The 25,691-nt window shown below is 44.0% G+C and overlaps 1 protein-coding gene across 7 annotated transcripts in view; it reads left to right on the top strand.

The window, feature by feature from the left end:
* The window catches only part of TCF20 (transcription factor 20), a 189,993-nt gene that overhangs the window by 97,003 nt on the left and 67,299 nt on the right, over positions 1–25,691 (top strand). For 5 of the 7 annotated variants that reach the window (XM_033163414.1, XM_033163417.1, XM_033163419.1 and 2 more), the window contains one exon: positions 19,226–24,937. In XM_033163414.1, coding sequence (XP_033019305.1) covers positions 19,262–24,937 — 5,676 coding nt within the window. In that variant the 5' untranslated portion in view covers positions 19,226–19,261. Of the gene's footprint in view, positions 1–9,056; positions 9,508–19,225; positions 24,938–25,691 lie in introns of those variants that run through there. The other 2 variants (XM_033163415.1, XM_033163416.1) reach the window with 2 other exon arrangements.

The raw sequence follows: 25,691 nt of genomic DNA, 5'->3' as shown, positions 1-25,691 counted from the left end.
ACCACACAGTGGAAATGCATCCCATCAACCGCTGCCCACAAGTTTGGATGGAAGACATCAATAAAAGTTTTGGAAGCATAACATTGGAAGCACTCATGGAAACAGCAGCCCATGCACACTTTAATGACCCAGTGTGGACACAGCCAAAGTAGTTGTTTAAATAGTTGGAATTCACTACCTATGGAATTCACTACAGATTCTGGTAGGTTTTAAAAGGGCATCAGCCTTGTCCACCATCATTTTTTCTGCCAATTGTTATGTATTACCTCTGGTATCAAAACGCTATGCCTCCGAATACCAGTTGCTGGGAAACATGAACAGGAGAGAGTGCTGTTGCACTCATGTCTTGATTGCAGGCTTCTCAGAGGTGTCTGGTTTGCTACTATTGAAACAAAAGCTGGTCTGGGTGATTTTCTGGTCTGATATAGCAGAATTCTTTTGAGCCTCAGGAGCAGATAGGTGTCTGATGAATGATGGGGCCATTTTGTTTATTTATTAATTATCGATTTCTTTTAACTGTCAGCACCTATGACTGAAATGTTTGTTCTTCCTATTGTTCAATAGCATGAAGAGATAAACATGTGAAAACGAGTCAACCCCCTCCCCCAAAGTGTTGGAGATCTCACGGGAAGAAAATGCTGCTTCCAGAGGTCATTTTAAAATTAATAAATGGCATTCCTACAGGATCCCGTTTCAAAAACCTAAGATTTTAAAAGTTCCCTTTTCTGCAGAATTACAATTGCACTCCCATAGGAAGCTTTCTTTATCATAGCAGAGGGTGAATGTGCATAATCCGTTATTGGCATTTCGAAATACGGAATTCCTACTGGAAGACAAGCGAAGCAGAACCCAAAGGGTATCAGATTGGCACAACAATAACAGAGGGGAAGTGAGAAATCTGCTCATCTGGAGTCGAAACTTGTCTGGAAGAATGGGCCATGAGGGTTTAGCAGCAGTATTGATAATTGGAGTGCAGTATATAGTGTTTGCCAGCAAAGCCGATTGTGCTTTCTGTTGCTTTCAGCAATGCAGCATGGGAGCTTATCTGCATTTTAGGGAGTTGTGATGAACAGCACCCTCCCTTTGTGCAACCCACATTCTTTATTCTGTTTTGTCTGTGGGAGACACTCCTATCGCCTGTGGAGTAAAATAGGTTTATTTGGTCAGTGTATTTTTTCCAGATTAATGTAGTGAAGTGGAAGAGATACCACATGGCCTTGGGTGTCTGAGCATTCATAATGGGGCGGAGGGTGTTTGGAAATTCCCTCCCTCCCATAACACTGTGGGATGCCTAGTTTTTATAGCCTCAGTCACAGCAGTGGAGTTCAGATTCTGGATGAGTGTATCTGGAGTCTTAAAGGAGAGTTTCTGCAAGGATTCTGGAAAGATGCACTATGTCCTTCCTCGGCATTTTTTACCCACCACCAAGTTTCCATTTTAGTGCTTTAAATTCTATGGACATGATGACAAATTGATGTAATTACATACCTTGATATATGAAAGGGGTGGGGAACCAGAGGCCCAGAGGCAAACTGTGACTTCTCTGTCCGGCTCTTGGGACTCTCCAGACATGCTTCCTCCCTAGGCTTCAAGTGCTTTTTTGCTTGGTATGGTTGCAGTAATGCCTCTTGCTTGTCTTGGCGGAGGATGGGGTGTGCGCGAGTGTGCAGAAACCCAGGACTTTTGATTGGCTAGAATGTCGCTGACTGTACAAAGGGAACAGTCACATCTCTTTCACCATCCGCTGTTATTTCTGGCCCCCACCAACCACTAGCATGCTGCCCCCAGAAGGTTGCCCATGAGATCATGCAGTCCTTGAGCTGAAAAGGGTTAACCATCCCTAATACAGTGGTACCTCAGGTTACATACGCTTCAGGTTACATACTCCGCTAACCCAGAAATAACGCTTCAGGTTAAGAACTTTGCTTCAGGATAAGAACAGAAATTGTGCTCTGGCGGCGCAGCAGCGGGAGGTCCGATTAACTAAAGTGGTGCTTCAGGTTAAGAACAGTTTCAGGTTAAGAACGGACCTCCAGAACGAATTAAGTTCTTAACCCGAGGTACAACTGTATATGAGTTCAGAGTTCCAGGTTTGGAGCAAATACTCTCTTGGTGAGAGAGCCTTATCAGCAGAGATTTAAAATCACAAAATATGCAGTAAGGTAAAGCAGGGAAATATAGGCTGTTATACCTTTGAAATACGCCTTTCTAAGTTTCTCCCAAACTTCCCCTTTAGCATAGAAATAGGCCACACACTTGCGAAGTTAAAAATTGTTTGCTTAATGAACTCATTAAAAAAATCAGGTTCGTGTGCTTTTCCATACAGTAACAAGAAAGGACAGACAGCAATACTTCATTTCAAAATTGGTACATGTTTCTAAATTATTTGTAGAGAAACACAAAGATGGCTTGCTCTGGGCTTAGAGCAATCAGCCCAGGTGTTCTTTCTGGTGGGAGTAAGCAAAGGCCTTGTTAACACTTCCTCTCAAGGTGAGGGGATATGACCTAGTTAAGTCTGGCAGAACAGCTTACTCTGTGGTCTTAACCCCTTCACACATCAACTAGAGCTAAGCTTACTGGTTATATGAGGCTGATATTTATCCCAGAGTATGCACTTTTGGTTAAATGAAAGAGTTAAATCTTGCTCCAATATGGTCCCCAGCTGTTTTCATTCACTCACAGAGATTGCAGTGGAAGAATGATGTGAGATCCAGCTGAGTGTGTTGCCTCATCAAGAAGATAAAAGCATTTGAGCTGGAGAACCAAGCCACCTTCCTTACTTATAAAAGGAGTAATGAGTAACATCCAATGTTCTTTCCATGCATCTAAAGGGCTGGGACTGTCATGGCTGTCTCTGCTCTAAAACTAGGATTTGTAGTCCCCCCCCTTTTTGCTAACCCTCTACTAACATTTTTTACAAATATTAACTTTGATTTTGTTTCATAGCTGTGATAAGCTTTTATAATAATATAATCTATCATTTATTTATCATGGGAATATAGTAGTACTCTAAGTAGGGTTGTCCTTACTATGAATATCAGGTTAACTTCAATGAGTTATTGTAGGTGTTGTTGAACTGTGGATACAAAATAGCTTGTACAAAACTATTTAGTATAGCTGAGGATGATCTTGTCCTTCAAATATGGGTCATTTGGATATTGCATTTGTGATGATCAGTTCTGGCATGATTTCAGATACTCACTGCTCAGCTGCTATGAGCCTCTAAAGAATAATAGCTCTTAAAAGAAGGGGTTACCATTCTGTAAAAACGGCATAAATCTGAAATTTAGAAGCTTATTATGTAGCATGTTCTAAAAGAAGGGCGCAAGGTTTATTGGAGTAATACTGTATATATTAAGGCTAAGTTATTTGCAAGGTGAATTCAGATTCTCTGGATTCCGCTATTTGGTGATGTTCTAGGATTTGACGAAACTCCATGTCATAAACCAGGCATTCAGTCACATGAATTACAGGAGGCAACTTAGACTTCTAGAATCTATCCTACCGGGAGTAATTGTTCTGTTGTTAATTTCCTTTTAGGTAGTTATTTAAGCATATCGGTGCCCTAATAGAAAATCAGTAAAAGGTAGCTTAAAGGGGTTTTTTTCTTCTCTAAAATGATATTCTTTCCCTGCTCCCTCCCAAATGGAGATACCCTAAAACTAAGATAGTATTCAGAATAACCATTATCTCTTGTACTTTGGGTAGTTAACATCATTTTAAATTGTAGAAAATAACACGTGTGCATAAGTCAAGCTGTAAAACTTGGTCTGTGTACTCCTTTAAAAAAAAAAAGACAAGGTGAAAAAATGGGATATCCTCAGTTGCATTTTTGTATATTACCAACCAGGGATGCATCTAATGATTCAGATAATGGAGATTTATTGACTTTCTGGCCTCTTCTGCTGTGCTGGGGACAGTCCTTGCCAGCAAGCTATAAATTTTGGGTGAAAAAATTCTCACCGTTCTTGCATCTGTTGGAAGAAGAGAATGCTTCTCCGTTCAACTCCTCCTGTGGATTTTCCTTTTGTTCAAGCTGACATTATGTGACATCTCTACCACTTAAACATAATTGTTTGAGGATTCTGGAGTTGTACTGCTATGCAGGGTGAGAGTAAGTCCAATTGAAGTTGGCATGAGTAAATCTACAGAAGACTGGGCTGCAAATATTACAAGGGGAATAAATTGGTAAGTGAAAGGTAAAAAGATTTTCCCACTAGTTGGTGGACAATAATGTATAATGTGAATATTGAAATGAAATCTATGTTTGTAGGCAAAGTCTTTTGGGTGTATTGGCAATGTTGTAGCAACTTTTAGGAATTGCAACCCTATCCAACAAAGGTGTAACATAGAATTCTCATACTGATGATGAATTAAGTAGATTGGACAAGGTGGTTAGTGGATATGGGAGCAAACTAGTTTCAAAGAATAGGTTGAATCATTACTTTTTGGTTACTGCTTTTAACAGTGCAATCTTATACATACTTACTTTGAGGTAACTCTTGAGTTCAATGGTGCTTACTCCCAGGTAGTAGGTTGGTATAGGCAGCCTGAGTGAATCCAGTGGTTAGTAAGCTCATGGGGGTGGAACCTGTTCAAGTGCCTCTGCAAAACATCTATAGATAACCATCTATATATGTTGTGCTTCACTGTTGGGCCTTCTGCAAACTGGATATGACTCCTGAACTGCTGCATTGAAATCATGTTAGACTTAAAGGAATGTACTAGTACTAGAAAGTGTTAATCAGTGCAGAAGTGTGTTGTCTTACCAGGAGAATTTGTGCAGTTTCCTAAAGTTGAATTTACTATTGCTCATGTAGTAATTTATCTTGAGTTCCATGAGTCCCAAGGCATTGCTGGGCTCAGGAGTGGAGTGGGTGGCAGAGACCTAGGAGCGTGAACAGGAAGATGACATGGGACTGGGGAACACAGGCTGGAGGCGGCATCTACTTCTCCCTCTCAGCATATGACTGCCCTTGCTGATGAAGCAGGGCTCTCATCTCCCCTCTTTCTTCCTGAGGAAAAGAGTGCAGTAATGGAATCCAAGGTGGAGTGCAGGAGCCAGCTGGGGTGGGGGGGGGGAGGAACTGGAGGCTGAAAGGGAGGCACAACCTGGTCTCCCAGGACCTGGTGATGAAACTATTCTCCTGCCCTCCACTGGCTTGCATCACAAGAGTCTCTGGAATGAGCTCTCCTTGCCCCTTCTTTAAAAGTATGGGGGGGGGCCTCCAATTCTTCCATGTGGTTCTCAGCTCATTGCCTTGGTCTTGGGACTCCTTAAACATGGACCACTGCTTCTAGGCTGGCTTGCTTCACCTTTCCTGTTATCTAGTCTGAGCGCAGCAGCTGCTGGGACTCATTACCTGTTGCTGAGCCTGAATCTATGTTTCTGCCTTAGAGATTTATTCCTTAGGACTCAGCTATACAGCTGCAAATAGCGTTTTAAGTGCAATATACAGTGTGACACGAGATGGCAATAGTGGAAAATTCCATGTATTTTTAAAAACACTTTATTAAAAAATCATTTTCGGAATGGTTTTTATATGTGTGTAGTTTCCACCTTAGTCTCAAGTAAGAGCCTCTGTCATTGTGAGCTGGACAGGAATCTGGATAATGAGATATATTGTATTATCTATAGTTTGGTATGAAGTAGTGTACTGTGTCAAAACAAAATTAAAAATTAAAAAATTCCTTCCAGTAGCACCTTAGAGACCAACTAAGTTTGTTCTTGGTATGAGCTTTCGTGTGCATGCACACTTCTTCAGATACCATGAAAGCTCATACCAATATCAAACTTAATTGATCTCTAAGGTGCTACTGGAAGGAATTTTTTAATTTTTAATTTTGTTTTGACTATGGCAGACCAACACAACTACCTACTGGTACCTGTAACTGTAAGCTGTGTGTTTGTTGTTGTTGTTCAGTCATGTCCGACTGTGTGTTTACTTACCTCAAAAAAAGCTCCTTAAATGTATTATTGAAAGTAGGTAAGCTTGAAGTCATGTCTCTTGATTGGCTCTTTTGGACATTTCCTCTCAGTTGCCTGGACTGTGTGCCTGTCAGTTTAGTATCTATACTCCAGTCTTGGCTAATGTTTGTCTGAAAATGTGTTGTACACTGCAATTATGCAAGATAAGCACCTGAGAGAGGCTTGTAGAAAAATCATAGCATTTCATACCTCATACACCCAAGGTATCTATTTTACCTCCTGATCTCTGTTGAATCATTCAAACTAAAGGCAAGTATATGGATACTGGGGCTTTCAAGATCTGCGTTGTAGTGATCTAAAGATTTGAAAACCTGGGATTAAAACAACTAAACATAGTGATCATGAATTGATTCACTAAGGATGCTTTCAGACACTGACAATTTAGCAGCCCCCAGTCTTTGCTCTGCTTTTAAGATAATAGTGAAATAACAACTCTGCTTCCAAACGTCTTAACACTCTGTTCCCCAGCCCCAGTATGGATTTTAACTGGAACTCTTATGGACGGGGAAAGGATTGAATACTCCCTTTTTGTCCCCCTCTCTGCAATTTGGAAACATGGAGGGAAGATATGGAAATTAAGGCAATTCTATTTGGAAAAGGAAGGGTTAAAATGAAGAGCTGATTCCTAGAGGGGAGAGACAGAAATAGAACCTTTAGAGGAGAGAAAGAAATAGAACCTTTAGAGCAGTGGTTTTCAACCAGTGTGCTGTTGCACCTTGGGGTGCCTTGAATGGTCATGGGTGCTACAGGCAACACTGGCCTCTGTCCCCTCTTTCCTTCCTTCCCTCCTCTGATATCCTCTTGCGTCTCTGCCTCCCAAAGCCCTCCACAACTATTTGTTGCAGCAGCCCTGACTACAAGCCCCCCAGGCAAATGGTGTCCCTGGGGCTGGGCCAGGGGGTGCTTCCCAGGCCTCTGTGGGGCAATGTGAGGAGGCACCTCTCTTTGGAGGGGGCAGCTCAGAGACCAGGGTGGCAGCTATGGCTGCCCAGAGGACTCCCAAGGAGAGGGGAGTGAAGAGGAAGCTGAGGGAACACTCCACAAGGGAAGGTGTTCAAAAAATCACGAGAGGCTGCCAGCTCTGCAGGCAAGGGGTGCCATAACTGGGCTCCTGAGCCCCACAGAGGTGCCACAGAAAGAATGTAGTTGGTCAAGGGAACTGTGGGCTCAAAAAGATTGAAAACCTCTGCTTTAGAGCACTATATACAAGCCATAACCAGCCACAATAGCAATGTGGTAGGCATCTGCACCTAGGGAAATAACACAGCTATTTCATAGAGTTTAAAAACATGGATTTTCTGAGTTTTGGGGAAAAGAAAACTGCACAAGAAAGCAAAAAAACAAACAGTGGTTGGTTTGTGATGCCACAGTATATGCCTACTGTGGAAGCAGCATAATGACAAATTTTGAATAGATTCATGGGGTGGGAGAAAAATGGGTGGTTTATGGTCTAAGGAGCTTCCATTACAGTACTTGCTATAGTGCAGGACTGAAGAGTTTGGTTTAAAGTAGCCCTTTTTCTAGCAGAAAAACGACCTGCTTGCAGAATTAATTTCTTCATTGCCTGGGAGTAAGGGGAGTGGGAATCAGTGAATGGCAGGAACTCGGTTAAGTAGATCAAGTATGTGGTATCCAGTGGGGAGGTTGAAAAGATGGATTAATAATGAGCCTGCATTGAGGATTTGTCTTACCTTTTTATGGCTTCATAGCAGGGTGTTGCTCATCACAGTGTTGCTTTAAAGTTTAATAGGAGACACATTGCCCTGGGATCTTGCCACTGCTATGCAGCTAGGAACCTGATATTATGGGTAAGGGCCTCTGTTTGCTTAGGCAATTCAATGCTTTTTTAAAAAAACGAGTAAACACTCATGTTTCAGCAGCAGCTGGTGAGAGACAGGGGACGAGAAATTTAAACAGAGTGGGTTCTAGCCTGTGCCCCCCAATCATCTGCAAAAGGCAGGAATAACTCTTTTGGGCTGCCTCCAAATTCTAATTTTCTTGAGTGCCACCTATAGGAGAACCATGAGTGGGTTGGGATGGCGGGCCAGACCTCGCCACACTTTGGAGCCAGCCATGATCTGGACAACTCAAGCTGTAGCCTCTGACTGAATCTGTTACTATTCTGTTCACAATCCCCCATCCCTTGGCAGGCCAGTGGGAGGTGGGAAGGGGAGATAATATACTGAAAGGGAAGCAATAGGGGCTGGAACCTGTGGTTGGGACATTTCCGGCTGAAGCGCGAGATAGAAAATGTTATCAATTGCTGCATCTTGCACAACTGCACCCCGATCCTACTCGTATTTACTCTGGAGTAAGCCCTAGTTTAGCGGGACGCGGGTGGCGCTGTGGGTTAAACCACTGAGCCTCTTGGGCTTGTCGATCAGAAGGTTGGCAGTTCGAATTCCTGCAATGGGGTGAGCTCCCATTGCTGGGTCCCAGCTCCTGCCAACCTAAGTTCAAAAGCACATCAAAGTGCAAGTAGATAAATAGGTACCACTCCAGCAGGAAGGTAAATGGCATTTTCGTGCGCTGCTCTGGTTCGCCAGAAGCGGCTTAGTCATGCTGGCCACATGACCCAGAAGCTGTAGGTCGGCTCCCTAGGCCAGTAAAGTGAAATGAGCTCTGCAACCCAAGTTGTCCACGACTGGACCTAATGGTCAGGGGTCCCTTTACCTTTATGCCCTAGTTTGTTCACGGGGTTTTGCTCCCGCGTAAGTGTTCAGAGGTATGGCAGCCTTAAATATCGGGGAGATGCAGGAGTTGCCTGTGCTGCTGTAATTCCCTCTCTTGGGGAGGGAGGCGTTGCGCTACTGTGTTTACTTGGAAGCCCCACGGAAGTTAATGGTCAAGGGGTGCATTAGGCCAGTGTTTTTCAACCTTTTTTGGGCAAAGGCACACTTGTTTCATGAAAAAAATCATGAGGCACACCACCATTAGAAAATGTTAAAAAAATTAACTCTGTGCCTATATTGACTATATATAAAGTAATTTTCCCACGGCACACCAGGCAACATCTCACGGCACACTAGTGTGCCACGGAACAGTGGTTGAAAAACACTGCATTAGGCTACTACTGGCTTAAGCTGGTGCCCGCCTTCATCCCTAGGCGAGAGGCACAGAGTTCTGTTCCGCCCGGGCGCTGCCTCTTTAAAGAAGCGCGTGGTGGAAGAAGGCGCTTGCCCAGCTCCCCTCTGCGCTTCGGAGGGCGGGTTTGAGCACGCGCAATGCGCCGTCCTCCCGCCCTGCGCCGCGGCCGTCTCGCGCTCCTCCCTTTTGCGCGCGCTGCCCCGCCGCCGCCCCATTGGCCGGGTCCTGTCAGCTGATCCTGTGTTATTTCCTGTGTGTGTGTGTGTGAAGGGAGAATGGAGAGAGAAACCTCGGAACCACCACCGCGGAGCCGCCCCCGGCTCGAAGCGGATCCCCGCCGCCCCACGCGCCGCTGAGAAGCGCCGCCCGCTCCGCGCTCCCCCCCCTTAGGGGGGGCGGGAGAGGACAGCGACGCTGAGGTAACGGCTTCGGTGCGTGTGAAGCCCTGTCGCGGGCCTCGGTGGAAGGGGCGGGGCGCACGGCTGAGGCGGGGCGGGAGAAGGAGACGGGGAGACGGGTGCCCAGGCGGCCCGTGGGCCGCAGCATCCGCGCCCCTCCCCCAGCCAGGCTCTTGCGATAGATGCTTGCAGGAGGAATGCCCGGGGTGGGGGGGGGATTCGGAGTTGGGGAGGTCCTCAGGAAATCCTGCGATCTACCTTTGCTCCTGCCCCGTACTTCCCTCCCTGCCTTCTTGCGTACATTGCATCTGAAAAAAGGAGAGGGGTGTCGGAGGGGAAGGTTGTTAAAGCGGGTCAGGGGGAATGGCTCCTTTTTGAATACCTGCTTGGGATTTCAATCCCCTGGTGGGACGATGCTTATTCCAAGTCGAAGGAATCGTGGTCTCATGGAGGAGTACAGAAGGCATCTTGGCTTCTTCCCTCAGTCAGAATTCTTGCATTTTGCCTCGGTGTGAAGCAGACCGAAGGAGATTCAGTTAGGCCTACTGAATTGGTGGCTTCCCTCTTACACAGTGTGTGTGTGTGTGTGTGCGTGTGCGTGTGTGTGTGCGTGTGCGTGTGCATGCGCGCTCGCGCGTTTGTTTTAAAAAACAGACTAGGCAGGACTTCCATAAAATTGAAGTATGAATGAAAAAATAAATAAATTTGGGACCTTCATGGTGTTGTTTTTAGGATGTAAGCTCCTCTCTGGTTCAGCTGGTCCCTTGCTTTCTTTCATTTCATCTCTTAGGCAAACTGATGGAATTGACTGCCTCATGTCACTCTGAACGGTCTAGGTAGGGACTCAAAACATTAAATATCTTAAATGAGTTGGGAATAATATTTCCTGATGTTGTGCATTAATATGAGCCAAATTGAATTGCATGAAATATTTCTTAATGGCTCTGTAGCAGTAATTGCTTCATGCTCTCTTTTCCCTATTAACACGCCATCCACCTTTTTTCTTCATAAGAGTCAACTGAGGTTGTTAGAGGGTATGCTGTCACTTCTGGTAAAACCTAACTGGTGGTGTAGCCACTTATTGGAAGTAAGTGTCATGAGTTATTGCCTAGAAAGAGTGATAGCAATGCTATATATGGTGAGCAGTGTTAAAGTTAGGAAGACTTAGATACTGCTAATTAGTGTTGCCTTTGCCTGATATTAAAAGGTAAAGGGACCCCTAACTGTTAGGTCTAGTCGTGGACGACCCTGGGGTTGCGGCGCTCTTCTTGCTTTACTGGCCTAGGGAGCCAGCGTTTGTCCGCAGACAGTTTCCGGGTCATGTGGCCAGCATGACTAAGCTGCTTTCTGCTGAACCAGAGCAGCACACGGAAACACCGTTTACCGTCCCGCCAGAGCAGTACCTATTTATCTACTTGCACTTTAACGTGCTTTTGAACTGCTAGGTGGACAGGAACAAGAACCGAACAACGGGAGCTCACTCTGTCGTGGGGATTTGAACCACTGACGTTAGGATCAGCAAGCCCTAGGCTCTATGGTTTAACACACAGCGCCATCCGCGTCCCTTGCCTGATATAAAGGTAAAGGTACCTGTGACCATTAGGTCCAGTTGCGGACGACTCTGGGGTTGCAGCGCTCATCTCGCTCTATAGGCTGATATACTAGTTTTTAAAAAAGCAAAAGTATAAATGTTCATATGTCCCCTATATGCTATCCAGTACAATCATAATTGTGAATGACAACAAGGTAGTGTTTGGGCAGCAGGCTTGTACTTGCCCTCAATAATTAAAACAATGCTTTTTTGTACATTCTACTTTTTTTTAAAAAGAAAATAAACTCTTAGTTCCCTTGCTTCTGTATTAGGTGGCAAGTAGTTCCAAAAAGGAATCCAGAGCATATTTAACCAGCATAGTATATACTATAGTATATAGTATATAGGATTGGGGACATCTGACTTCAAATGCTGCTCTGCCATGAAACTGATGGTGGCAATTGCTTCATGGTCACCATCTTTCAGCCTAATCTGTGCCCGCAGAATGGCTGTTGAGGAAAAATGGAATAATCCTGTTCATTGACATCCTGAGCTTCTTGATGAAAGGGTGAGGTGAAGTCACATTTATTTGTACCTTGTCTGGCTGCATGTCCTCAATTCAATTTGTCATGAAGCATGTTTTCATGGAATTGGTCTATGTTAGTCTCATATTGGAACAATATTTAGGTTTCTGTGATATATGAAATTAACCATTTCATTTTTGTGGGTGTGAGTGCTCAGTTATTTTTAGTTTGTTGTGAGGGTAGCAATAACTATTTTAGTGCCTATTATTTTACTTGTAAACAAATGAATCCTAGTTCTTCTTTTGTGAAGTTAATGTATTTCGTTTGTCAAAATGGATAACATTTTACTATAATATAGTGCAGCTAGATCTATATGGAATCAGCTGTACACACTGCTGTACTTTAGTGGTCTCTATATCAGGCTATTCTGACATCTGTAGATAGCAAGTCAGGGAACTGAGTGTTTCGGTGCATTCTGAGCACCTCATGAGCAGCATACTTAGTGTGAAGCTCTAAAGAAGTTGACCACACTTGACAGTAAAGGTTCCACAAACCTAAGGTACAGTTGTGCTTATATTCTGGGTTAAAAATCCTCAGGCAACAAATTGGTGCTCCTTTTCCTTTTTGTGTTTACATAGAAGAGAAATACAGTAAGCCTGCAACCTACGCTCATGTGGAGGGTGAATGGAGCCCACCTCCAAAAGGCTCCTTAGGCACTCCCTCCATCGACTTGGCCGCTAGACCAACCTGCCTGCTGCTGTCCCTCAGCTGCCAGGGCTCCATACCTGCCGTGGGGGTGCCTCATTGTGCCCCCTCAAAAATGTGCACCTGAGGCCATTGCCCGCCCCCCCCCAACTATGCCTTCATCCTGCATAGTATGGTCTGCTCTGGTTGGCAGTGGTTCTAGGGTATGAGGCAAAGATGTCTGTGAGCACCTGATCCTCTTAACTGCAGATACCAGATACTGAACCTGGACCCTTCTACATGTGAAGCATGTACTCTTCTGCTGAGCTATAGTCTCCTAAATACCATTTCTGAGTGCTGTGGTATGTGAGCTTTCATATTTAAATAGTTACGTTCTGTCACTACTGTATCAGACTAGTTAGAGAAGTATTCTAACCTTCTCCTTATGGGTTGTTGTTTTTATCAATAGGGAGTTCTTTTGTCATGTAGAGCATTCAGACCTTTGATCCCACTGACGTCTAAAACTGGTTCAGTTCCAAGAAGGCTGTATTGTATTATGCTTTTCTGAAATATGCATTTAAACTTTGAGACATGCTGTTTAATATGTTTTATTATTTTCCAAGGGAGTATCATTGCCTGTGTCTTGATAGTCCTCTGTGTAACACATGCAGAATTCTACTACAGCTATGGCTGTCATCCTGTGCACACATAACTAGGAATAAGCTCCACTGAACATAGCAAGATTTCCTTCTGAGTAAAATATATACTGATTGTATGGTAAATCTGCAAGATCTTCCTCCATTGCAATATTAGCCTGAAAGAGTTAGCAATGGAGGAAATGTATGGAAGAATTTTGGCATAAACTGGATACTGTGTTGTGATCAGTAGTCTAAATAAAGGTATTAAAGTTTTGACTGCTAGTTAACATAGTTGTCCATTTGAAGAGATGCAGCATGTAAACTGCTCAAATGATACAAAACTGCACAGAGTTCTTTAAACCTGGGTTTCTGGCCTACTAGGGCAGCTGCGTTAAATTCACATTAACCAGAATCCCAGTAACACGTATTGCGTGACTACATGTAGTTGTCTGCTACTCACTATACAGTGGACACTCGGGTTGCGAACACGATCTCTGCGGGAGGTGCGTTTGCAACCCGTGCCTCTGCGCACGCGCATGACACAATTCGGCACTTCTGTGCATGCGCAAAGCGCGATTGCCGAAACCTGGAAGTAACCCGTTCGGTACTTCCAGGTTCAGCATGTTCGTATCCTGCAGTGAACGCAACCCGAGGTATGACTGTATTGTCATTGTGAATAGTATAGCAAAATGAAACAATATTGTAATTATTAAAGTAGGTTGATATAAATGATTGAAATTTGTTAGTATGTGGAGCTAGTGAAGGCAAAGTGGTTATGTTCATGAATTGCTTATTAATATGCAATGTCTTTCTGTTAATGCATGAAAAGTATCAATTATATCAACTTAAATCAGTCCAAATACAATCCATTCCCAACCTCGCAGCACCACCAAAGAGCATGAACCAAAACTATCCCAGGAAAATAACAGAATTTCACACTGAGATTCTATTTTTAACATCCCAAAGGGATAGAAGAGAGAATTGTCTATAGCCATCAATGGCAAAATTAAGAATTTGATAGAGCTGGGATTGGGCACAAATGTGCACACCAAGTATGGAGGAACAAAAAATCAATGGAGAAAAACCCAAAACAACTCAATGAGAACTTGTTGTATTTAGTGGACATGGGATGCTGCTGGAAACCTGAACAGAAACCCTCTATACTGCAACATTTTGCTGCAGGCCTTTTTTTTGTATTTCTATTACCGTATTTCTCCCTCCATAAGACGCACCTGAACATAAGACGCACCAAGTTTTTAGAGGAGGAAAGGGGAAAGATCTGTTTTTTTTGAGGATCAGCTCCCAGTTGTGCAGCTTCTTTTGCAAAGGGGGGAAAGCCTCGTTTGGAGGGGATCAGCTCACAGTTGTGCAGCTTCTTTTGGAAAGAGGAAAAGCCCCATTTTATGGGGTTCAACTCAGTTCTGCAGCTTCTTTAGGAAAGGAAAGGGAGCCATTTCTACAGTTTTCAGACAGATATTCTAATCAGCCAGTCACAAGCCGCTAGGGAAACAAACAGCCTCCTCTGCAAAACATTCAACAAGGGGGTGGGGGAGAAAGGAAGCCTTATCTCTCTCCCGATCGCTTGCTGATCAGCTGTTCAGCAGCTTCCTTTCAACACCTCCTTCTCTCTTCGTTAAAAAAAAAGCACGATCTGCTTTTGGCCCCTGGGCAATTCGGCTCCAGGGACCACCATTCGCTCCATAAGACGCACAGACATTTCCCCTTACTTTTTAGGAGGAAAAAAGTGCATCTTATGGAGCGAAAAATACGGTACTGCATTATCCTGCTAAGTGGCTTGTCTGTGTCATGTACAGCAGCTAAAATACTGTTAGTGCTAAATGTGTCACATGCTTTCTTGACACATCACACTCTTCTTGAACTCATTCTAAATTCTTTAAAAAGTATTATTTTTAAGAATTCACAAAAGCTAGCTGTATGTGCCAGGAGGCATCATGTTGGAGATAGGTGTTATGCAAATAGTGGCCTGTTTCAGACAATCATATTTCAGCTTAGTAAGCAGATACATAAACAAGGCATTTTTCTACGCATACAGCCCTTTTGTAGCATTAGCAATCAAATGAGGAAGCCTCTGATAAACTATAATTAACCATTTTGTCCACATGGACAAAATCACTGCAGTTACTGCCTTTGGAACAAGCCAGGATATAAAACTGCAGTTTGAAGTTGGTTTGATATCCTGGCTTGTTCTAAAGCTGATAACCATAGTTGCCCAGTTTGCATGAAAATTGAAATAATGGCTAATGGGAGACTTCCTGGCTTGATGCATGTGTTGCAAAGGGCTGGAGCGCGGGGAGCAAAAGTCTTGTTTATGGTTTAGTGTATTAAACCAAGGTATGATTGTCTGAACATGGCCAACAGTGGAAAGTGTTTTATGTTCTTTTGGGCTATTTACTCACAACAACATGAAAGTATAAACACTTCCTAATAAGAACAAGTAGAAGCAGGAAAGCTCAGGCCAGGGAGCTTATGCCATCAGCTCCCAGTTGGCCTAAGGCTAAACAGATTTTTACTACTTTTTATCATGTTTATTTATTTTAGTATTTCAAAATGGTAAACTGTCTTTTCATATCAGTGGACAGCTGTACAAAACAGCAAGTGGTGAAATGACAGCTGTGGTGAAAAGTGAAAGCTTTACCTTTCGGTTTTGATTAAACCACAATTTCTTGATATGTCTGATCTCTAGCAAATCTGATTTATTCTAACTAATTAGTTAAAGCAAACCAGAATCAAACAGAGGCTTCATATCCTTGTTCAGTAAGTAGAGGTAATATGCAGCTCTTAGAAGAGGTAATATGCAACTCAGCTCTCAGTTCATATGCAGCTGGAAGCTCTTGCTTAGTCAAAAGTGGTGGAAGCAGAAGCATTTACAGTGGTACCTCTGGTTATGTACTTAATTCGGTCCGGAGGTCCGTTCTTAACCTGAAACTCTTCTTAACCTGAAGCACCACTTTAGCTAATGGGGCCTCCCGCTGCTGCTGCATCGCCAGAACACGATTTCTGTTCTTATCCTGAAGCAAAGTTCTTAACCTGAAGCGTTATTTCTGGGTTAGCAGAGTATGTAACCTGAAGTGTATGTAACTTGAGGTACCACTGTACTCTTCTTTTACATGCAGAGGACCACAAGAGGAGAGGGTGAGAGCACAATACCAGGATCTTGTTCATAATTATCATATTCTAGAGAACAGTTTAGATAATCTGAACTAGGCCTTGGTATTTTGCCTTCTTATTTCTGATTCTTTAGTTTCATCAAAATATGTCTCGGCTGGCTTTTACACTAAGAGGGCTGATTGACATTATCTCTGTCACCATGGGTATAAAGAGGCTCAATATACCATTCAGACAACCATTCTCCTGCTTACCATACTGCAAATTATCTTTTGAATGTGTGTGTAGTCATGTGCAAGATTTGAAACTGGACTTATGGTAATGCACTTGGACCATTGTTATATTGCCTTTTCATCTATAGGGACATTACTACATGCAGCTTCCCAAGGTGATCATGTAATAGTAGGCCTCAGTAAGTGACATTTGAGATGAACCGTTGATCTAATCCAGGGGTGGCCAACTTCCAAGAGATAGCGATCTACTCACAGAGTTAAAAACTGGCAGTGATCTACCCCCTTTTTGGGGGTTCAGGTCAAAGTTGATGAGCTTTTTTGCTTTTTTTAGGAAGGAGGAAGGCCCATTTGGGGGGGGGGTTCAGGTTGAAGTTGTTGAGCTTTTTTAGGGAGGGGGAAACCACGTTTTTAAGGGGTCCAGGGCAAAAATGTTGAGCTTTTTGGGGGCAGCCACACTTGTTGAGTTTCTTTGGGGGGCAGTGATTTACCACAGACGTCCAGTGATCACAATCTACCTGTTGGACGTGCCTGATCTAATCCATTTACTGCACTTCCTTCCTGGAAAGCTACTCAAGTAAACAAGATTTGCTTTGCTGTCCTTTTCTGCATTGTGTGGATATTGTCACAAATTCTGAATAAGGAAGGGTATGGCTTTCCTCACAATACCTTTCATTCATTTCACAATACTTTTCATTCTTTAAGGATATGGAACATATTTGAGCATTTATGGTGTAGTGGTCAGAATGTTGGACTGGGACCAGAAGACCTGGGTTCAAATTCAGACTTGGCCATAAACCTCATTGGAATACTGTGAGCCAGTAACCCTTCAACTTTTGCAACATTACAGGGGTGTTGTGTGAGGATAAAATGGAAGGGAAGATACTATATATGCTGCCTCAAACACCTTAACAGAAACACAGGACTGAAAGTAGTAAATTAATAAACCATTGAAGAGCAACATATACATTCTTTAGGGTCCAGGGAGGAGAAAAAGATAGTTGCACCAACTCAGATTAATTTGATCAGTGCTTAGGAAGTAATTTGATCATACTACAGAAGTATGCATGAAATATGCACCTGATGATGAACACATCTTTTTTTAAACAATAAATTATATACGCGCCCTCGTCCCTTGCAGTAGGAATAACAATGTTGGAATCCTACAACAGGCAAAAGATAAATTTGCCATTTTATGTGAATGGCTTGCTATCATGAGATGAGGTGCAATACAAAGCATAGTTACTAAAAAGTCACGTTCAGCTCCACAATTCTTACTAACTGGTAAGTATGACTTGATTCCTGCAAGGCTTTTGACAAAGTCTCCCATGATATTTGTCTTAATGACATTTTGCCAGATGGTGTGTTAGGTGGATTTGAAGCTGGCCCCAAGAGTGTTTAGCAGTGGCTCCTTGTCATCCTATGTACTGGTTTTTCTATGTTGGGTACAGAGGAGTGGCCTTCCATCCTCTGGCAACCCACTTTTTGTGCACAAAAAAGTTGGAGTGTTCTGATCCTCCTCACCCAGCCTGTTTGTTTGCCTGCATATCCCCTATCAGTGCAGCTTCATAGAAACCTCTTCAGCTTCTCTAGCCTATGGATATGTTTTCACACCTGCATGCTGTGCTTTTATTCTTGTGATACCTCACAAAGAATGTAATTGTTAAGCAGATAAAGTAATTGGTCTGCTTTAATTGTGCATGTTGACTGCTAGTTGGAATTAATTAGTTTCATTAGCAGCCAGCCCTTACTCTTTTAGTGTTCCATACCTTATTGCAACAACTAAGGAATGATGGTTCTTGGAGGATTGACTTCTTTAATACTGATACTTACATACTGATTACTTTTGCTAACTAATGAACTGTTCTTATAGCACACTCCTGCTTCCTTAAACTGCAAAGAAAGGGAATAAAAAAGCAGGAAAGCCCGGTTGCTTTCACTTTTCATAATACTTAATAGGAATTTTTTTTGGGGGGGGGGGATTTTAGGCCTCTCCCTGTGTCACCCCCAAACCATTCCCCTTAAAGGAACACCACACAGTTGCAACTTATCTGCCTCATCTATTGACAGCTTGCAACAGATACTGTTTCTGTGCCATGACTATACAAATGAAACCACATTTATAGCCTTTGTACACAGATATAATCTGGAACCTGCATTAAACATGTACCAAATCACAAGGAAACAAATTGAAATGCATTGCATACAAACATCATGGTGGAGTCACCTGTCTTACAGTTATGGCATTTGATAATTTAAATTGGCAAATTCACCTAATTACAAAGTCATATCTTCTCCTTTTACTTTGATAGGCGCATTGTTGTGACAAAGAGTGATGTGTTTACCTGAGCTCATTACTCAAATTATGAGAGGAAAATATAGAAGAGGAAGTCCTTCATGAAATCCAGAAGCCCCCAACCCCCCCCCCCCATTTTAGCAAAATCATGCCCTCTCAGAATGTATCCTTCTAAAAACAGTAGCTAAAGGAACTACCGCAAAAGTCTCCTCACTTGTAATTTTAGTATTGTCTGATCTCTTCATTATCTTAATTGACATTTACATGTGTGTTCTTTGTGTCTTTTGTTTTTCTTGCTCTAAGTTTATGCTCACCTGTATATGCCTGTTGGAAAAGAAATCTATGTATTTTAAATATTTGTAGTTTCACCAGTTCAAGCCTCTTGATGTGGGATGCTGTTGTGAACAGTACAACATTGCTGGTTTGGGAAAGTGTATTTCTATAATCTCTCATAACAATTCCTCCAAACAAGATGTTGAAAAGTTAGCTAGTAAAATCTTCTTAATTACCCTTGTAACATACAATCAAGCTGACATTCTGCTCCAGTTTCCTAGATAGCAGGCCAAACTGCTGATAATAGGACAAAAAACCAAGAGGACGTTTTGAGTTTGAAATTGCTACTATAAGATCACAAGTGATTTTAAATATACATTAAAAACTACTTACTTTAGTGGGAAATAGGAATTATTTTGCTAATTTCTTTTTCTCTTTTTCTCTTCTAGGCGGGTTGCTGAGCTGTCAGTCTGCAGCTGAACAGCATGCAGTCCTTTCGAGAGCAAAGCAGTTACCACGGAAACCAGCAGAACTACCCACAGGAAGTGCATGGTGCATCCCGTCTAGAAGAATTTAGCACCCGCCAGCAGGCTCAGATGTTCCAGAGCTTTGGAGGAGGTGGCAGCAGCAGTGGGCGCCGTGGAGCAGCAGGCAGTTCTGCCTCAATGGCTGGTGAGAGCTCTGGACATCAGAGCTATCAAAGTTTCAGAAAGGAAGCAGGAGAATTCTACTATATGGCCTCAAGTAAGGATCCTGTGGCAGCCGGAGGGCAGCAACTTCCTCAGCGCAGGCCTTCTGGGCCAGTACAGAGCTATGGACCACCCCAAGGGAGCAGCTTTGGGAGTCAGTATGGGAGTGAAGGTCATGTGAGCCAATTTCAAACGCAGCACTCATCCCTTAGTGGTGTGACCCATTATCAACAGGATTATACTGGTCCTTTCTCCCCTGGAAGTGCTCAGTACCAGCAGCAAAGTTCAAGCCAGCAGCAGCAACAGGTTCAGCAGATGAGACAACAGCTCTACCAGTCTCATCAGCCTTTGCCACAAGCCTCCAGCCAGTCTGCCTCCAGCACATCTCATATGCAGCCAATGCAGCGTCCTTCAACTCTGCCCTCCTCTGCTTCTGGCTATCAGTTGCGAGTAGGTCAGTATAGCCAACACTATCAGCCTCCTGCTTCTTCCTCTTCTTCTTTTCCTTCTCCTCAGCGTTTTAGCCAATCTGGGCAGAACTATGATGGCAGTTACAGTGTGAATGCTGGTTCACAGTATGAAGGACATGCCGTTGGGTCAAGTTCGCAAACTTATGGAACTCAGTCAAACTACACCTTTCAGGCACAGCCAATGAAGAACTTTGAACAGTCAAAGTTACCCCAAGGCAGTCAGCAGGCACAGGGACAGTCACAGCAGCAGCCGCAGCCGCAGCCGCAGCAGCAGCCACCTCCCTCACAGCATGTAATGCAGTACTCAAATACTGCCACCAAACTATCTCTTCAGAGTCAAGTAGGTCAGTACAACCAGGCTGAGGTTCCTGTGAGATCACCCATGCAGTTCCACCAGAATTTTAGTCCTATATCTAATCCCTCACCAGCTGCCTCTGTGGTTCAGTCCCCAAGTTGCAGCTCCACACCATCTCCTCTCATGGCAGGTGGTGAGAACCTTCAATGTGGACAAAGCAACATGCCTGTAGCCTCTAGAAACCGCATTTTACAAATGATGCCTCAGCTTAGTCCAACACCATCCATGATGCCAAGTCCCAATGCTCAGGGTGGAGGATTCAAGGGATTTGGGCTTGAAGGACTGCAGGAAAAGAGGCTTACGGATCCAGGACTAAGCAGCCTAAGTGCTTTAAGTAGTCAAGTGGCTAATCTTCCCAATACAGTCCAGCACATGCTACTTTCAGATGCTTTGGCACCCCAAAAGAAAAACTCCAAAAGATCTTCACTATCTAAAAAGGCTGATAGCTGCACAAACTCAGAAGGCTCTTCCCAAGCAGAGGAACAGCTCAAGTCTCCTCTGGCAGAATCAATTGATGGTGGCTGCTCCAGTAGTTCGGAGGACCAAGGCGAGAGGGTGAGACAACTGAGCGGTCAGAGTACCAGTTCTGATACCACCTACAAGGGGGGTAATTTAGAGAGATCCCACCCATCACCAACACAGGCATCTCAAAATGAGCCTCCAAAGCTCAGCACCAGCCCTGCAGACGAGGAAGAAGTGGCCTCTCCTCCTGATGAAAAGGAGGCCTTAGTTGCTGTGGAAACACCCCCAAAGGTCAATGAAAAGGCAGTTGGTGTGATAGTTTCCCGAGAAGCTATGACAGGCAGAGTGGAAAAGTCAGGTGGGCAGGATAAGCAGCAACAAGATGATGTTTCCACAGGTGCTCAAGCACCACCTTCTGCCAGTGTGATGAAAGACACTGGGCTTCTGGGACCACAGCAAGAGCCACAAGGAGGGAGTAAGGGGAGCAAAAGTGGGGACAGCAGCACTAACCACAATGGAGATGGGAACGGACAGCTTGTTCATGCTGTTGTTGGCTCCAGTTTTCCAGGCAGAACTGAGCCTTCAAAATCCCCTGGTAGTTTGAGGTATAGCTACAAAGACAATATTGGGGTTAGTATGCAGAGAAATGCTGGCAACTTCCCTCAGTATCCTTCAGGTCATGATAAAGGGGATTTTCCAGGGCATAGTGAGCGAAAGGGCAGGAATGAGAAATTTCCTAGTCTGTTGCAAGAAGTTTTGCAAGGCTATCACCATCACCCTGACAGAAGATATTCTAGAAATGCACAAGATCATCATGGGATGACTGGAACTCTTGAGGGTACCATGAGACCCAATGTCCTGATCAATCAAGCCAATGAATTAAGTAATAGAGGTCTTTTAAACAAAAGCATAGGCTCTCTCTTGGAAAATCCACACTGGAGCCACTGGGATAGAAAATCTAGTGGCACAACTTCTGAGATGAAACAGATAAATCTAGCTGACTATCCCATGCCTCGAAAGTTTGAGGTAGAGCCGCAATCTTCTGCTCATGAAGGTGGAGGACTCTCTGAGAGGAGATCAGTTATTTGTGATATATCACCCTTGAGGCAGATTGCTAGAGAACCTGGGCCTCACTCTGTGGGACACATGGGTCCTGATGGCAGGAGTGGAAGGAGTGACCGTCTAACTCCTGGTCAGTCAGTCATCCTTCCTGGTGGTCTGGTGACCATGGAAGCAAAGCTAAAGTCTCACAGTGGGCAAATCAAGGAAGAAGATTTTGAACAGTCTAAGACCTCTGCCAACATCAACAATAAAAAATCTGGAGATCATTGTCATCTTGCAAGTTTTAAGCATGAGTCTTACCGAGGCAATGCTAGCCCAGGAGCTGCAGCTCTTGATTCTGCAGCAGAGTACCTTTTACAACAAGATAGCCGATCACAGCTCAGGCGAGGACCCAGCAGAATGGGAAGCAGCCGAGAGGGAATGAGAGGTAAATCTCCCTCTCAGTTTCATGATCTGGCAGACAAATTAAAGATGTCACCAGGCAGAAGCAGAGGTCCAGGCACAGATCTTCACCACATGAATCCACACATGGTGCTTTCTGACAGGGTGAACCGGGGTTCCTTACACTCTCCTTTCCCTCCAAATTCTGAAAGCTCATCGTTAGCTTCAGTTTATCACACTAATGCTCGATCTCATGCTTTTGGTGATCCTAATCAGGGGCTGAATTCCCAGTACCACTACAAAAGGCAGCTGTACCAACAACAACAGGAAGAATACAAAGATTGGAGTAGCAGCTCAGCCCAGGGAGTGATTGCAGCTGCTCAACATAGGCAGGAGACAGCAAGAAAGAGCCCGAGGCAACAGCAGTTCTTGGACAGAGTAAGGAGTCCTTTGAAAAATGACAAGGATGGAATGATGTATCTCCATTCTGGTTCTTACCATGATGCTGTCAGCCAAGACGCAAGCCGTTGCTTGTTAGGAAGCGATGGGTCTCTTCAAAATAAGTGTGCTGAAATTAAACATTTGAATCAAAAGATTCAGCAACAAGAATCTGGTTGGGATCTTTCCCGACAGGTGACTACTGGGAAAAACAGTGGCTCACTAGGAGCAACTAGTCAGAAGAGATTTACATCTCAAGATAGTGATACACACAAGCGTGAAGATGCTGGAGATGTACTTAAATCTGGCAGTGCAATGGTAAGGATTCCTGGCCAAGAAGAGCAGTCTTCTCAAAATCCTTTAATCATGAGAAGGAGAGTCCGCTCTTTTATCTCTCCTATTCCCAGCAAGAGGCAGTTGCAGGAAATGAAGAATAGTGGCACTGAAGACAAAGGACGCCTGCTCACTTCATCAAAGGATGGAGCTGATAAAACACTCAACTCCTATGCCCATTCTTCCCAAAGCCAAGATGTGAGTAAGTCACTCTCAAAAGGAGAATCTCCTAGGAATCTTCCAAGTCCTGACAATAGAAATTGCTCTGCTGTTTCCCTCACAAGCCCAGCTAAAACAAAAATTCTGCCTCCACGGAAGGGCCGTGGGTTAAAATTGGAAGCTATTGTTCAAAAAATCACATCCCCTAATGTTCGGAGGAGTGCTTCTTCAAATTGTGCTGAAGCTGGCCCAGATGCAGTCACCCTTGATGACATTCTGTCACTGAAGAGTGGCCCACCAGAGGGTGGGAATGTGTCCAATCATGGAATGGAAGCAGAAAATATAAAAGAAGAAATTGTGCTGGATCAAGAGAGCCAAGAATTGACTAGTGAAATTTCTCTGACAATATCTTCTGAAGAATGGCATGCGGAAAGAGATGAGGTGGTAAAAAAAGAGACACCTGATCTTGCAAATGTTGTCAAGGAGGCCCCAGTGCCTACTGTGATCCCAGCACCTTCACAAAAATCTGTTTGTCAGGGAAGAACAGATGGCTCACTAACTGGGGCAGGATCTATAAACTTTTCCGAATTAAAAACAGTCTCTCCATCCAAAGTCTTGACTCCTGAACCAAATCTAAAGTCTGAAGAGAAGGGTGGAGATGCAGTCATTGTGACAACCAAGCCGGACCCTTTTCCTCCAAAGGGTTATTTTCCTTCTGGTAAGAAGAAGGGGCGGCCTATTGGTAGTGTAAACAAACAGAAGAAGCAGCAGCAACAGCCACAGCCACAGCCACCGCCGCCACCTCAACAACAGTTGCTGCTTCCACCACTTCCACCAGTACCAGAAGCACTGCAGCCATCGGAGGATGCAGGAGGTGGAGAACCTAAACCTAAGAGACAGCGAAGGGAGAGGAGGAAACCTACAGCACAGCCACGGAAGCGGAAGCCAAGACGAGCTGCTCCAATTGTGGAGCCCCAGGAACCAGAGATCAAACTGAAATATGCCACACAGTCTCTTGATAAAACTGATAACAAGAACAAGTCTTTTTTCCCCTATATTCATGTAGTGAACAAGTGTGAGATAGGCGCTGTATGCACAATTATTAATGCAGAGGAAGAGGAGCAGAATAAGCTGGTGAGGGGCCGAAAAGGGCAGAGGTCATCAACACCACCTCCCAGCAATGTTGAGAGCAAAGTGCTGCCTATTTCCTCTTTCATGCTACAGGGCCCTGTAGTAACAGAGTCCTCTGTCATGGGGCACCTGGTTTGTTGCCTGTGTGGCAAGTGGGCCAGCTATCGCAACATGGGTGATCTCTTTGGACCTTTCTATCCCCAGGATTATGCAGCCACATTGCCCAAAAATCCCCCTCCCAAGAGGGCCACAGAAATGCAGAATAAGGTCAAAGTACGGCATAAAAGTGCATCTAATGGTTCCAAGACAGATACGGAGGAGGAGGAAGAGCAGCAGCAGCAACAAAAGGAGCAGAGAAGCCTCACTGCCCACCCTCGCTTTAAGAGACGGCATCGCTCAGAGGACTGTGCTGGGGCCTCACGGTCCCTTTCAAGAGGTGCTGCTTGTAAAAAGGCAACCACTGAGGGTAGCAATGTTGGTGAAAAAGCTCCTTTGGACTCTAAACCCCCCATGTCCACTTCGGAAGGTGGTCCTGAGTTGGAGTTACAAATTCCTGAACTACCTCTTGACAGCAATGAATTTTGGGTCCATGAGGGCTGTATTCTCTGGGCCAATGGGATTTACCTGGTCTGTGGCAGGCTTTATGGGCTGCAAGAAGCTGTGGAAATAGCTAAAGAGATGGTGAGTACCATAAATGAATAATGCTGTAATGTTTCTTTTTCAACCAGCTTGGTGTTTCCTGTGTTCCCAGTTTTATTTCCTTTACTTATGCCTTCGCAATGGTGGTGCCATTGTAATTGTGTGGATTAGGTATGGCCTATATATGTAAACCGGAATTTGCTCTCAACGTTACTTGTAGTATAGTTTTAGACTGGCATTTACAGAATGGCCTTGTGCATTGACTGCTGGTCCCTATTAGGAATATTAGTGACTTTGTGTGGCCCATGGGGGTTGGGAGCCAAGCTACTAATTATGGTTTTTAACCGATAGGGATAGCTAGCTGCCAAAATATGATTAATTGCAGCAACACAATTCTATTTCCATTTCTGTCTTTTAACAATTTTAATGCTTCTTGGACCCTAGTATTTTCTTCTTTCCATCACAGTGAAACTCTGAGTTATATATTTATAGGGAAAGGCTTGTATCTGATACAGAAAATGGAATGAGAGGTGCACCTGTCGAAAGACATCCTGAGGCAATAGAAAGAATTAGTTGAACTAGTTTCTATTTTGTGTTGTCACCTGAGGTTAAGCTTCTGGCTTAAAAAAGCTGAAATTAATTTTCAATGCCCCATACACATAGTAAAGGTAAAGGGACCCCTGACCATTAGTTCCAGTCGCAGACAACTCTAGGGTTGTGGCGCTCATCTCGTTTTACTGGCTGAGGGAGCCGGTGTACAGCTTCTGGGTCATGTGGCCAGCATGACTAAGCCGCT

This window comes from Lacerta agilis, chromosome 10 (assembly GCF_009819535.1).
Source record: "Lacerta agilis isolate rLacAgi1 chromosome 10, rLacAgi1.pri, whole genome shotgun sequence".
Classification (NCBI taxonomy): Eukaryota; Metazoa; Chordata; class Lepidosauria; order Squamata; family Lacertidae; genus Lacerta; species Lacerta agilis.
This window is presented reverse-complemented; position numbering and strand designations above follow the sequence as displayed.